Source organism: Ylistrum balloti, unplaced genomic scaffold, assembly GCF_031769215.1.
Source record: "Ylistrum balloti isolate Yb309-2 unplaced genomic scaffold, AGI_CSIRO_Ybal_v1 Utg369828, whole genome shotgun sequence".
Classification (NCBI taxonomy): domain Eukaryota; kingdom Metazoa; phylum Mollusca; class Bivalvia; order Pectinida; family Pectinidae; genus Ylistrum; species Ylistrum balloti.
Genome location: NW_026781992.1, coordinates 101,022 through 113,899, shown reverse-complemented (window position 1 = coordinate 113,899; position 12,878 = coordinate 101,022). Strand labels below are relative to the sequence as shown.

General features: G+C 38.1%; 2 protein-coding genes across 2 annotated transcripts in view; both read left to right on the top strand.

Annotated features, from left to right (window-relative positions):
• The window catches only part of LOC132545116 (transportin-1-like), a 54,074-nt gene extending 46,258 nt beyond the window's left edge, over nucleotides 1-7,816 (top strand). Inside the window, exons 19-22 of the mRNA XM_060208786.1 lie at nucleotides 1,357-1,432; nucleotides 3,351-3,525; nucleotides 4,599-4,721; nucleotides 4,947-7,816. Of these exons, the coding sequence (XP_060064769.1) occupies nucleotides 1,357-1,432; nucleotides 3,351-3,525; nucleotides 4,599-4,706 (359 nt within the window). The 3' untranslated portion in view covers nucleotides 4,707-4,721; nucleotides 4,947-7,816. The remainder of the gene's footprint in view (nucleotides 1-1,356; nucleotides 1,433-3,350; nucleotides 3,526-4,598; nucleotides 4,722-4,946) is intronic.
• Nucleotides 7,817-12,449: 4,633 nt separating this feature from the next.
• LOC132545110 (patched domain-containing protein 3-like) overlaps nucleotides 12,450-12,878 on the top strand; it is a 74,363-nt gene continuing 73,934 nt past the window's right edge. The window contains exon 1 of the mRNA XM_060208778.1: nucleotides 12,450-12,562. Within this exon, the coding sequence (XP_060064761.1) occupies nucleotides 12,450-12,562 (113 nt within the window). The remainder of the gene's footprint in view (nucleotides 12,563-12,878) is intronic.

The window sequence follows — 12,878 nt, the reverse complement described above, 5'->3', positions numbered from 1 at the left end:
AAGGAGTAACAATATTTGTCATCTGTCGGACTTAAATGATCAGACATCACAATCACTGCTGGTCATCTGTCAGATTTAAATGATCAGACATCACAATCACTGCTGGTCATCTGTCAGACTTAAATGATCAGACATCACACTTAATTACTGCTGGTCATCTGTCAGATTTAAATGATCAGACATCACACTTAATTACTGCTGGTCATCTGTCAGATTTAAATGATCAGACATCACAATCACTGCTGGTCATCTGTCAGATTTAAATGATCAGACATCACAATCACTGCTGGTCATCTGTCAGATTTAAATGATCAGACATCACACTTAATTACTGCTGGTCATCTGTCAGATTTAAATGATCAGTGCTGGTCATCTGTCGGACTTAAATGATCAGACATCACATTTAACCACTGCTGGACATCTGTCAGACTTAAATGATCAGACATCACACTTAACCATCAGGCTTTAATGAGCAGAAATTGTTTTTAAACTAGATATCTACAGAGCAAACTGTAAAAACTGCATGTAACTTCCATTTGAAGACCAGGTCAGACATAAGTCATTACTGAAGTTCAAAGGTCAAAGGTTACTTTTGTCTAATTGACGAGGAAGGAATAAAAACATCCTTTTTTTTTCCTCATTTTTTTCTCATTAGATGAATAAAAAATGTTGGAAGTGGTAATTTAAAGTAGTTTGTCTGTGTATGTCCTGTGTATACATGTTTTAACATTTCCTTGTTTCTTTTTTTCTGTTCAGGTTTTTTGAACTGAAGATTTGTATACATCTACATCTGACCATTGTATTCAAAGCCAGCACAAACAGTGTCACATTCTTTTGCTTGTATTATATTTTACATGATTATAAAGATGATTTCATGTTTCAAACCTCAGACAACCTCTTTAGACGTCATTTATTATATGTAATCAAAGATGCTTTTGATAACATTGAGAAAAGCCCCTGATCTTAACAAAAATCCTCAAGTGATTTTTTTCAGCAACACATTATCAAACTTGTGATTAAACCATGGAGTCATTTATGGTTTAAAAAATAGTGAAATAGGAACACACAACCCAAACCCCCACCACCACCATCACAAAGAAAACAAAAAAGAAAGCAACTTTTTATCAAAAATTTAATTATTTAAACAGGTCTATAAAGCCATATATGACCATGGACCATGGTGACTTGTTAAGGAGCTTGTCTGCAAGTCTGAAGCAGGTGTGGGTTATTATCAATGATTATTTGATTTGCTTGTACGTTTGGTTGATTTGTTGTCTTTCTCTGTTTTTCTTCCCTTATCATTGCCCTCGTGCTCGTCTCTGTGCCACCGTCGTCATCGTCACCGTGGTTACGTAGCCATAACAATCGGTCGCCTTGGTTTAGTATGCCCACAAGAGGTGGCGCCTAGTTTACAACAGTTTATACGGCAGTGGTGTGTAACACTTGTTTTTTTACTTTTCTTTATTATGTATATATTATTCTGAATATTATATATCTTACATATTTTGTGTGTTTGTTTGTATTGTACTCAGTATGGGTTTCACATGCCTCTTTCATTTTATGATACCACTGTTCTTCCTCATGATCGGTAGAACTGTAAATATCCTACAGAAATTCTAGACTGTCAATATGGCAGAAAATTTCAAAGTAATGATTGAATTTTAGTTAAGTGGTATAGATTATTTAAGAACTGCCCAGGAGATTAAAAGTATTAACAGTTTTATAGGAATATGTATGGACTGCTCACAAAACCTGATAAACAAACCAGGCTTTATGGAGTGCAAGTCATTTCAATCGTACAGTCTCCAGTAAGAGTGTGTCATTTCAATTGTACAGTTTCAAGTAAGTGTGAGTCATTTCAATAGTACAGTCTCCAGTAAGAGTGTGTCATTTCAATAGTACAGTCTCAAGTAAGTGCGAGTCATTTTAGTAGTACAGCCCCAAGTAAGTGTGAGTCATTTCAATAGTACAATCTCAAGTAAGTGTGAGTCATTTCAGTTGTACAGTCTCAAGTAAGTGTGAGTCATTTCAATAGTACAGACTCAAGTAAGAGTGAGCGAGTCATTTCAATAGTACAGTCTCAAGTAAGAGTGAGTCATTTCAGTACTACAGTCTCCAGTAAGAGAGTGAGTCATTTCCATAGTACAATCTCAAGTAAGGCTGAGTCATTTCAATTGTACAGTTTCAAGTAAGAGTGAATCATTTCAATAGTACAATCTCAGGTAAGGCTGAGTCATTTCAATAGTACAGTCTCAACAAAGGGTGAGTCATTTCAATAATACAGTCTCGTGTAAGGCTGAGTCATTTCGGTACTACAGCATCAAGTAAGGGTGAGTCATTTCAATAGTACAGTCTCAAGTAAGAGTGAGTGAGTCATTTCAGTAGTACAGTCTCAAGTAAGAGCGAGTCATTTCAGTAGTACAACCTCAAGTAAGGCTGAGTCACTTCAATTGTACAGTTTCAAGTAAGAGTGAGTCATTTCAATAGTACAGTTTCAAGTAAGAGAGTGAGTCATTTCAATAGTACAGTCTCAGCTAAGGGTGAGTCATTTCAATAATACAGTCTCATGTAAGGCTGAGTCATTTCGGTACTACAGTCTCAAGTAAGGCTGAGTCATTTCAATAGTACAGTCTCAAGTAAAGCTGAGTCATTTCAGTAGTACAGCCTCAAGTAAGGCTGAGTCATTTCAGTAGTACAGTCTCAAGTAAGGCTGAGTCATTTCAGTAGTACAGCATCAAGTAAGGGTGAGTCATTTCAATACTGCAGTCTCAAGAATTACTGATGAATTCATAGATTTTGCTGTCTTGCAGTCATATTAAATTCAAAGTTCAGACTGATGAATTCATAGATTTTGCTGTCTTGCAGTCATATTCAAAGTTCAGTCTTGGAATGTTATTTGGATATAATATACATGATATAGAGTGACACATATGTAGACTTCCTTACATTTGAATCTGGTGAAAAGCTTTTCAGTTTTAGAAAAAGCTTCAAGTTTCTCCTAGGTAGTTTTTATCTGAAGTTGATACCTTAGAAGCCAGGGGATAAATCAGTTTGCATGAAATTAACTGCTGGATACCATAAAATTACTGCATTAATTTTGGCCAATGTCATTAACTGATACGTATATTTGGTTGATCTTTAGAAAATTTTGTCTGTCTGCAAACTTGAAGTATTCCACTTGCATGTTTTGTGTAAATAGTTTATTGCAATACTTCTATAGTGGCAAAGTTTTGGTATTACTTTTTGTTAAAGTTCTGAGTGATGTAAATATTCACTTGAACAGAATTTGGTTTTACTGCTTGGCCTATTTAGTAAGTGTGGTATTGTTATTATGGTACTCTGCTCTACAGGTGTACGTCCCTGCGTAACATTCGTGATAATGAAGAGAAGGACTCCGCTTTCCGTGGCGTGTGTCACATGATCAATGTTAATCCAGGAGGAGTCGTGCAGGACTTCATTTTCTTCTGTGATGCCGTGGCCTCATGGTCACAACCGAAGGCCGATCTGAAAGACATGTTCTACAAGGTATAGAACCAGAAGTTGATAGATAGTCAATTCTTGTTGAAATTAGTAAAATTCTGAGAAGGCTGGTTGCCTAAATATCCTAGGAATTAGAATACCTAGGCAATAACTTAAGGTGTGCTTTATAGAGATTCATACATTTAAAAACAATACAAAATTTAGTTCTAGTTGTCAAACTTTGCTATTATCAAGGAATGATTTGCAATACCTTCCTAGGGGAAGTAACTGTGGCTGACTATGAACAGGTGACATTTCTTCAATAAAACACTTGCCTTTATGTAACTGCTGCTAACAAAATAATTATGTTTGTTGGCAAAGCTTAGTTTCAGCAATCTTAGATATTAAGAGAGTTTCCTGTAAATAGGGAAATATCCACCCCCACTAATTATAGTTGTTGTGTTCTATTTGTCCTTAAAGCATAAAATGATATATTTTGGCTATGTCTTCAAAAAAACTTCAGCCACCATTCTCACTTTATTTGACATACGGGCCAAATGAGTGGAATTTAAGCTGCAGCAACAGTTCTCCATATACAGTTTTGCTTGCAAATTAAGAGCTCAATTGTTTGTGAATGGTTAACTGAGGATACATTGGAGTTAAGTGTCAGCACTTGACAACAGATACAAAACTATCTGCTCAGGAGGCAAAATAGAAGTGAGAGCAACTTTCAACAGCTTGTACCATATAGTGGGTGATATTTGCAAGATGGAATTTCACTAGTTTCATTATCAAGGCAACTTCAAATTAAATACCCAGCAAACATTTCTACAGTGAGTGAAAATGTCTGTTATGCCTGGGTTTATTGACATACCAGTGAATTAGCCCAAACCTGGTCAGCTGTGAAATATTAGGCCCTCAAGATTAATCAGATATTTTTAACTTGTCATTGCAGAATATATTGTCACCTAACCGCTTGTAAAGAAATCGAAATAGATACTGCATTTATCAGACAAAAAGCCTATTCATATGTATTGCTGTGCAATCAAATAATGATCCCAATGGTATTTCATTGTCCTGTAATAATCTCCTATTTTGTCATAAATTAATGAAATTAGAGCATATCATTTCTTTTTTAGATCCTACATGGCTTTAAGAACCAGGTGGGAGAGGAAAACTGGACCAAGTTTTCCGACCAGTTTCCTCAGCCACTGAGGGAACGCCTGGCTGTCCACTACGCAGTGTGAACTGTCTCCAAACAGGCGAGTACAGAGGTTATATTCTCTAAAAATCAACATTTTCATGTATTTGTCCATCAGGTTTATATGAACATCAGAAATTTATTGACCCTTAAAGTAAAATATCAAAATATCTTTAAATGAACATCAGTAAAATAAGACTGAATTATGTTAAAAGTTGCCTGTTGTAAATGAGAACTTTTGTTATGAGGTGTAGATGATTGATAAACTCTTCATTCTTCTTTTCAGGCAAGGGGAAAAGGGAATGTGCTATCCGGGCAAATCCTATGCCCAGGCACACTGGGGCCACACACAAAGGGGTTGGCATCGCGAAATGGGAGGGCCAGCTCAGAGGGGGGCCTCTGTAGCCGTCAGCTCGCGGGATCAGTAGGGCAGGGAGCTAGGGAACATCCCAGCCATTCAGCATGCCCAGCTGTACCGCAGCACCAATGTATCCATCGCGGAGGGAGGGTCGCGTCAAGGGGAGGGCTATGTCGAGTATTTATACATCATATTACAGTACATCCGTGTCCGACAGATTTGTCACCGGGATTGTTAGGTAACTGTGGTTTCAGTAGAGTATTGCATGGCCAGACAGAGTTTTGTGATACTCCTAGAGACCCATGTCCAGTACATGTCATAGCATCAGTATTTTTCTTCTGAAGTTTAGCAGTAGAGTAAAACTTAAAGAGGGCATAGGAACCTTCTGCAGCTGATTGTGTCTCGTCTAAGAGGACTCTAAAATCACTTGTTTTTCTCTATTTTCAGCATTGGACTGAATTTGAATAACTGTTATATCAGCTGTTTATTAGGGAGTGTTTTTTGTTGCTCCTCAATCAGTTGAAAAGCAACTGTTTAAATGAGAGTTTCAAAATGATTATTACCTTTAAGAAAATTGATTTCCTTGTTCCAAATTAAAAGTCTTCTTTCGATGAACATGATGAGCTTGGAGACCTAGCGCTTTTGTTGATAGCTTGCAGACTGCATTCTCATTTTGTTAGTGTCATCCTGTGTACATGTGCAGGATCTGGCTGTCTCACTGACACCTTGACATATTTCTGTCTATTTATCCTCAAAAAAGTACCCTTTATTATCCAGATGATTTTTAACAAATAATTAAACAAATATCACCGTCTTTTTGAAATGTTTGATGTATTAGCGCATGAAAATACGAGATCTAAATATTCAGTTGTGTGAAAAATGGATGGTTTGTTAGATATGAAACGCATTTTGTCTTTATGAAGCAAATCTTCAGGAACATTTAGTTTATAACATTTGAAAAAAAAATTGCTGAATTTCAGAAGACCTAAAAATGTTGAACCATATCTCCAATTTTGTTTCCTTTTCATAAAATCACAAATTGTAATTTTGAAGAGTAAAAAATGAAATTAATGATGAGAAGACGTAATGATGCTTTCATTTCCGTTAAAGAGACCAGTTGAATGAAGTTTTAATATGCAGATAACTCATTTGCTGTTTCGTAGTAAGTAGTCTAGGAGAAAATGTCCTACAACTGGTAAATGAAGTTGTGTGTCACCTGTCATGTCAATGTGTGTTGACTATTAAAACCTGGGCTGTCCAGGTCACTATTCTGTCCTTTCTACTCTGTCCATCTTCAGACCGGTCACTCATTGACCGATCATCTACAATGCTAATATAACCGCTACTGTCACTGATTGTACACGCTACCTAAACCCAACATAAGCGACTTGATATAGGAGAAAATTCTGCCCAATGAAGGAGGAGATGTTTCGATGCTCCTGGGACTGGGGGCAGAATATTAGCAGGAGTTAAAAGTTAATCAAGCCCTGCATCCACCACGCTCGAAGCGTTAGACGTACATATGTACTTAAGGTGAATACCACCTTTCTATGAAAGTTCATGATAGTTCTGTGTCCTACAGCACCACCAGTAGAGGTCGGACCTGGACTGGTCGACCGACAACATACAGAACTATTCTTAGCCTCTGATGAACTTTGTAAATAACACAATGAAGCCGTGAAATATGTGTTTAATAACAACGTACACAACTCACACATGCTTCAATTTCAGTTCCGAAGTCACATGACTTTTTGTCACCAAAGATCGTAATTGGGATCACTGAACAATTCCAATGAATATGTGGAAGCACAATTTTAGTGGGTATTTTTAAAATGTGATATTTTGTATATATATTTGTAAATGATAGGTATTTTTTTATTTATTTATGTTTGATGGACTAAGAAAAGAAATGGGGCTGTGGAGTCATGGATTGGGTTAATTATGGAATACAAAAGTAATTGAGATAGAGAATTGATCAGTGAAGTGTACGTTCTAGTTCTGTCCTTTTTTTTCTACAAGTGTTACACCAAATGACAAGAAAATTGTACAATGATCCCAATTACAGATTAGCTTCTGGAGCTTGTAAACGAGGTGTTGCCGGCCTTGTGTACTACAGGAGTTCCCGACAGCCGCACACCTTAGCAGGTCCTTGTGTATTGCAATCTGTGATCTACTATAGGTGTTTTTAACGTGTGATGTTATTATAATCTGGGAATTTTTTTATTATTATTTTTTTTTTTTTTTTTTGAAGTTATATTATTATTATTGTTGTTGTATTTTTGATTTTATGATAGGTGTTTTGTAAGTCTTTCAATTGTATGCTGTTAGATGCAGTTATTATTATATAGTAAGTAACTTAAAGAGTGCAAACATCCATTCTAATGAGAAGTATTGTTATAATAAAGAAAATAATGAGAAGGGTTTTATTTTATTTTTTTCTTTTTACATTATTTATGATTATAAATAGTAAATAAATTATTTTGTAATAAAATGTATTGTAGGATATTTTTCAGTCTGCTCCAAGTTCTTTAACCACGTACGTAGTTTCTGTAATGTTGTCGTGTGAACCTTTGTGCAGTAATGTAATAAACACATTTCCATTTATTTAAGGGGACAGTTCTTGATCTGAAGCCGTAATTCACTGCATTAATTTTTCTGATCAATTTTAGACTTGACATCATTATTTGTTATTAAGCTACTAGATTTGGACATCTGTGCTAACATTATCTACACCATATGTACATACTATAAGAGTTTTAAATCTGCATGCATGGAATTAAAATGTAACAACTTTAAAATTGTCTTGTGTTATGTTTTTGAAGTTCTCATACTTTCTGTAATCAGTTAGAGGTGATGTGTAATTAGTGGCCATATCTCCCTACCAGGAGTCTGAGGTGATGTGTAATTAGTGGCCATATCTCCCTACCAGGAGTCTGAGGTGATGTGTAATTAGTGGCCATGCCTTCCTACCATGAGTCTGAGGTGATGTGTAATTAGTGGCCATACCTCCCTACCATGTGTCTGAGGAGATTTGTAATTAACAGCCCTACCCCCCTACCATGAGTGAGGTGATTTGTAATTAGTGGCCATGCCTCCCTTCCTTGTGTCTGAGGAGATTTGTAATTAACAGCCCTATCTCCCTACCATTAGTCTGAACTGATGTGTAATTAGTGGCCATACCTCCCCACCACGAGTCTGAGATAATGTGTAATTATTGGTCATACCTCCCCACTATGTGTCCCAGGTGATGTGTAATTAATGGCCCTACCATGAGACCACGGTGATGTGTAATTAGTGGCCATACCTCCCTACCAAGAGTCTGAGGTAATGTGTAATTAATGGTCACACCTCCCAAACAGGAGTCTAGGGTGATGTGTAATTAGTGTTCATACCTCCCAACCAGGAGTCTGAGGTGATGTGTAATTAATGGTCATACCTCCCAACCAGGAGTCAAGGATGATGTGTAATTAATGTTCATGTGTCTGAGGTGATTTGTAATTAACAGCCCTACCTCCCTACAATGAGTCTGAGGTAATGTGTAATTGATGGCCCAATCTACATACCATAATCTGAGGTAATGTGTAAATTAATGGTCATACCTACCAACCAGGAGTCTGAGGTGATGTGTTATTAGCGGCCATACCTCCCCACCATGAGTCTGAGGTAATGAGTAATTAGTGGTCATACCTCCCCTCTATGTCCCAGGTGATGTGTAATTATTGTCCCAGGTGATGTGTAATTATCGGTCCAATCTCCGTACTAGGTGGCCCAGGTGATGTGTAATTAATGGAGCTACGTCCTTACTGTGGGTCGGAGGTGATGTGTTAGCCTGCATGACTGATAGGGTGCCAAGAAGCAGAAAGTATCCCTAGTTATCATTTGATGTTAATGTGGCATTTTCGTCAGTCCAAAACCTAAAACTGTGGGTATACTGGAATCAGCGTGTCTGTCCTGTAACTGTAGGTATACTGGAATCAGCGTGTCTGTCCTATAACTGTGGGTATACTGGAATCAGCGTGTCTGTCCTATAACCTATAACTGGGGGTATACTGGAATCAGCGTGTCTGTCCTATAACCTATAACTGGGGGTATACTGGAATCAGCGTGTCTGTCCTATAACTGTGGGTATACTGGAATCAGCGTGTTTGTCCTAAAACTGTGGGTGTACTGGAATCAGCATGTCTGTCCTATAACCTATAACTGGGGGTATACTGGAATCAGCGTGTCTGTCCTATAACTGTGGGTATACTGGAATCATCGTGTTTGTCCTAAAACTGTGGGTGTACTGGAATCAGTGTGTCTGTCCTATAACCTATAACTAGGGGTATACTGGAATCAGCGTGTCTGTCCTATAACTGTAGGTATACTGGAATCAGCGTGTCTGTCCTATTACCTATAACTGGGGGTATATTGGAATCAGCATGTCTGTCCTATAGCCTATAACTGTGGGTATACTGGAATCATCGTGTTTGTCCTAAAACTGTGGGTGTACTGGAATCAGTGTGTCTGTCCTATAACCTATAACTAGGGGTATACTGGAATCAGCGTGTCTGTCCTATAACTGTAGGTATACTGGAATCAGCGTGTCTGTCCTATTACCTATAACTGGGTGTATACTGGAATCAGCGTGTCTGTCCTATAACCGTGGGTATACTGGAATCAACGTGTCTGTCCTATAACCTATAACTGGGGGTATACGGGAATCAGCGTGTCTGTCCTATAACCTATAACTGTGGGTATACTGGAATCAGCGTGTCTGTCCTATAACCTATAACTGGGGGTATATTGGAATCAGCATGTCTGTCCTATAGCCTATAACTGTGGGTATACTGGAATCAGCGAGCCTGTCCTATAACCTATAACTGGGGGTATATTGGAATCAGCATGTCTGTCCTATAGCCTATAACTGTGGGCATACTGGAATCAACGTGTCTGTCCTATAATCTATAACTGGGGGTATACTGGAATCAGCGTGTCTGTCCTATAACTGTGGGTATACTGGAATCAGCGAGCCTGTCCTATAACATAACTGGGGGTATACTGGAATCAGCGTGTCTGTCCTATAGCCTATAACTGGGGGTATACTGGAATCAGCGTGTCTGTCCTTATTCTCTTGTTATCATAAACGATGCCGATTTGAAGGCATCACAAAAAGTAGAAATTCCCTCTGCTTCACAAAAAGTACAAATTCCCTCTTCACAACCAATGCAAATGCTGTATTTATCCCCTTTACCTTACAAACAATACTATTCCCCTCTACATTACATACAACACAATCCCTTCTACATCACAAACAACACAAATCCCCTCTGCATCACAAACAACACAAAGCCCATCGGCATCACAAACAACACAAAACCCCTCGGCATCACAAACAACACAAATCCCCTCGGCATCACAAACAACACAAAACCCCTCGGCATCACAAACAACACAAATCCCCTCGGCATCTCAAACAACACAAAACCCCTCGACATCACAAACAACACAAATCCCCTCGGCATCACAAACAACACAAATTCCCTCGGCATCACAAACAATACAAAACCCTTCGGCATCACAAACAACACAAATCCCCTCGGCATCACAAACAACACAAAGCCCATCGGCATCACAAACAACAGAAATCCCCTCGGCGTCACAAACAATACAAGTCCCCTTGGCATCACAAACAACACAAATGCCCTCGGCATCACAAACAACACAAATCCCCTCGGCATCACAAACAACACAAATCCCCTCGGTATCACACACAACACAAATCCCCTCGGTATCACACACAAATACCCTCGGTATCGCACACAATGCAAATTTCCTCGGCATTACACGCAATACATTTTCCCTTGGCACCACACACAACAAAAAATCCCCTCGGCAACACAAATGATAATTATAACAAAATGGAGGAAAAATTAAATACAGAAATAAACATGTATATAAGTAATTTTTACACTCATCTTACAGTCACGGTCGGCTGTTTGCAGTTGCCACGTAAAAGGTCGCCGTTTTATATTCTGTCCATCGATTACTGTATGACTTGAAAAAAAACGGTTTAGTTTTTTTTTTAAAAAAATCTATAAAGACTTGTTAGTATGTCATCTTAAGGTCTCATTCATTATGTTATGGAGGGCCAAGTGAGTTTATGCCGTGGCGCGCCGTCCTAAGAGGTTACCCGAAAAGAAATGACCTTGACCCATATTCAAGTTCACAGGGGTCAGATTTGTTAAAAGCTTTAAACGATTTCTTCTCATGAACTAAAAGGCCTTAAAGAATATGATATTTAGTTGGAATGTTCCCAGTATGAAACCTGACAACTTTTGCGAAAAGAAATTAACTTCATTAATAATCAAGATCACAAGGGTCAAATTTGTTAAAACGCAAGTTCTTTCCTGGAACTAAAAGGCATAGATGCATGATATTTGGCTGGTATGTTCCCACAATGAAACCTAACAAAGTTTGCGAAAAGAAATTACCTTGACCTATATTCTAATTAACATGGGTCAAATTAAAAAACAAACAAAAAACACCTTTAATCGACTTCTTCTCATGAACTAAAAGACCTGAAAGCATGATATTTGGCTTGAATATTTCTAGGGTGAAACCAGACAAAGTTTGCGAAAAGAAGTGACCTTGACCTACATCCAAGGTCACAGGAGCCATATTTGTTAAAACATTTAAATGACTTCTTTTCATGAATTAAATAACGTAGAGGTATGATATTTGGCTGGTATGTTCGTAGTATGAATCTCGATAAAGTTTGCAAAACGAAATGACCTTGAATTATATTCTGTGTTACAGGGGTCATTTTTTTAAATCATTTAAAGAACTTCTGCTCATAAACGAATAGGCCTAGAGGCATAGTATTTGGGTGGTATGCTCTTATGATGAAGCCTGAAATGACCTTGACTTATATTAAAGGTCACGCGGGTCAAGTTTGTTAAAACGTTTGAATGCCTTCTTCTCGTTAATTAAAACGCCTAGAGGCATGATATTTGGCTTGTATATATATATATATATATAAGGGGCCCAATGGGTATGCAGCACTCACATGGTATATATATTGCATGTGAGTGCTACATACCCATTGGGCCTCTTGTTAGACAATAAGGTGAAATCTATCATTGATACTGTAAACTATTCTTAAATGTTTATATTTTTAAATGAACATATATTTCATGGAAAGGAGAGGGGAGAGGGTAGTTGACGCGCTCTGGCGCGCGTGCCCTACACCAGTGTAGTGTAAGTACATAGTCTAACGGAACCTTATTATTGGGTATGAATTTGAGGAGACACCTCACAGCAGATTGTCAACAAAACGTGTCAGGGGTAAGGTCGGCTACCTCTCTCCCGAATGCCAATAAATGGACTCAACGTAGAGATGATGACATAAACCTACCTTCCCGAACAGTATTTATCGAGGACGCTGAAAACATGGATGCTTCCACTGCCGCCGAAATCGTGTCTGAAACCAAACCCCGGAAAAATTCCTGTCTTCAGATACTGAGTAACAGATTTATCAGCCTGTTGGAAAAAGCGTTTTACAGGTGAGTGCACTTTGTTATTGTCATCTTACACGGGAAACTCAACTTCGAAAATTAAATCGGTTCCGTGGAATGGTGGATAGACGGATAGGTTATGGTTTTCTCCTTGGGAGATTGTTTGAAAATACCGGGCTGTAGGGATAACATTAGACCTGGCCAAGTAATATATTAAGGATGCTTGTACGTCATTTACTTATGTCACAGTACAGACAACCGGCTAAGTACACGATTTCTTACATCTTTCTGAGACACGGCCATGAATATGAGTTATTCTGAGGGGTCGTTACTGTGCAATCTGTTAGATATATAAACACAATGT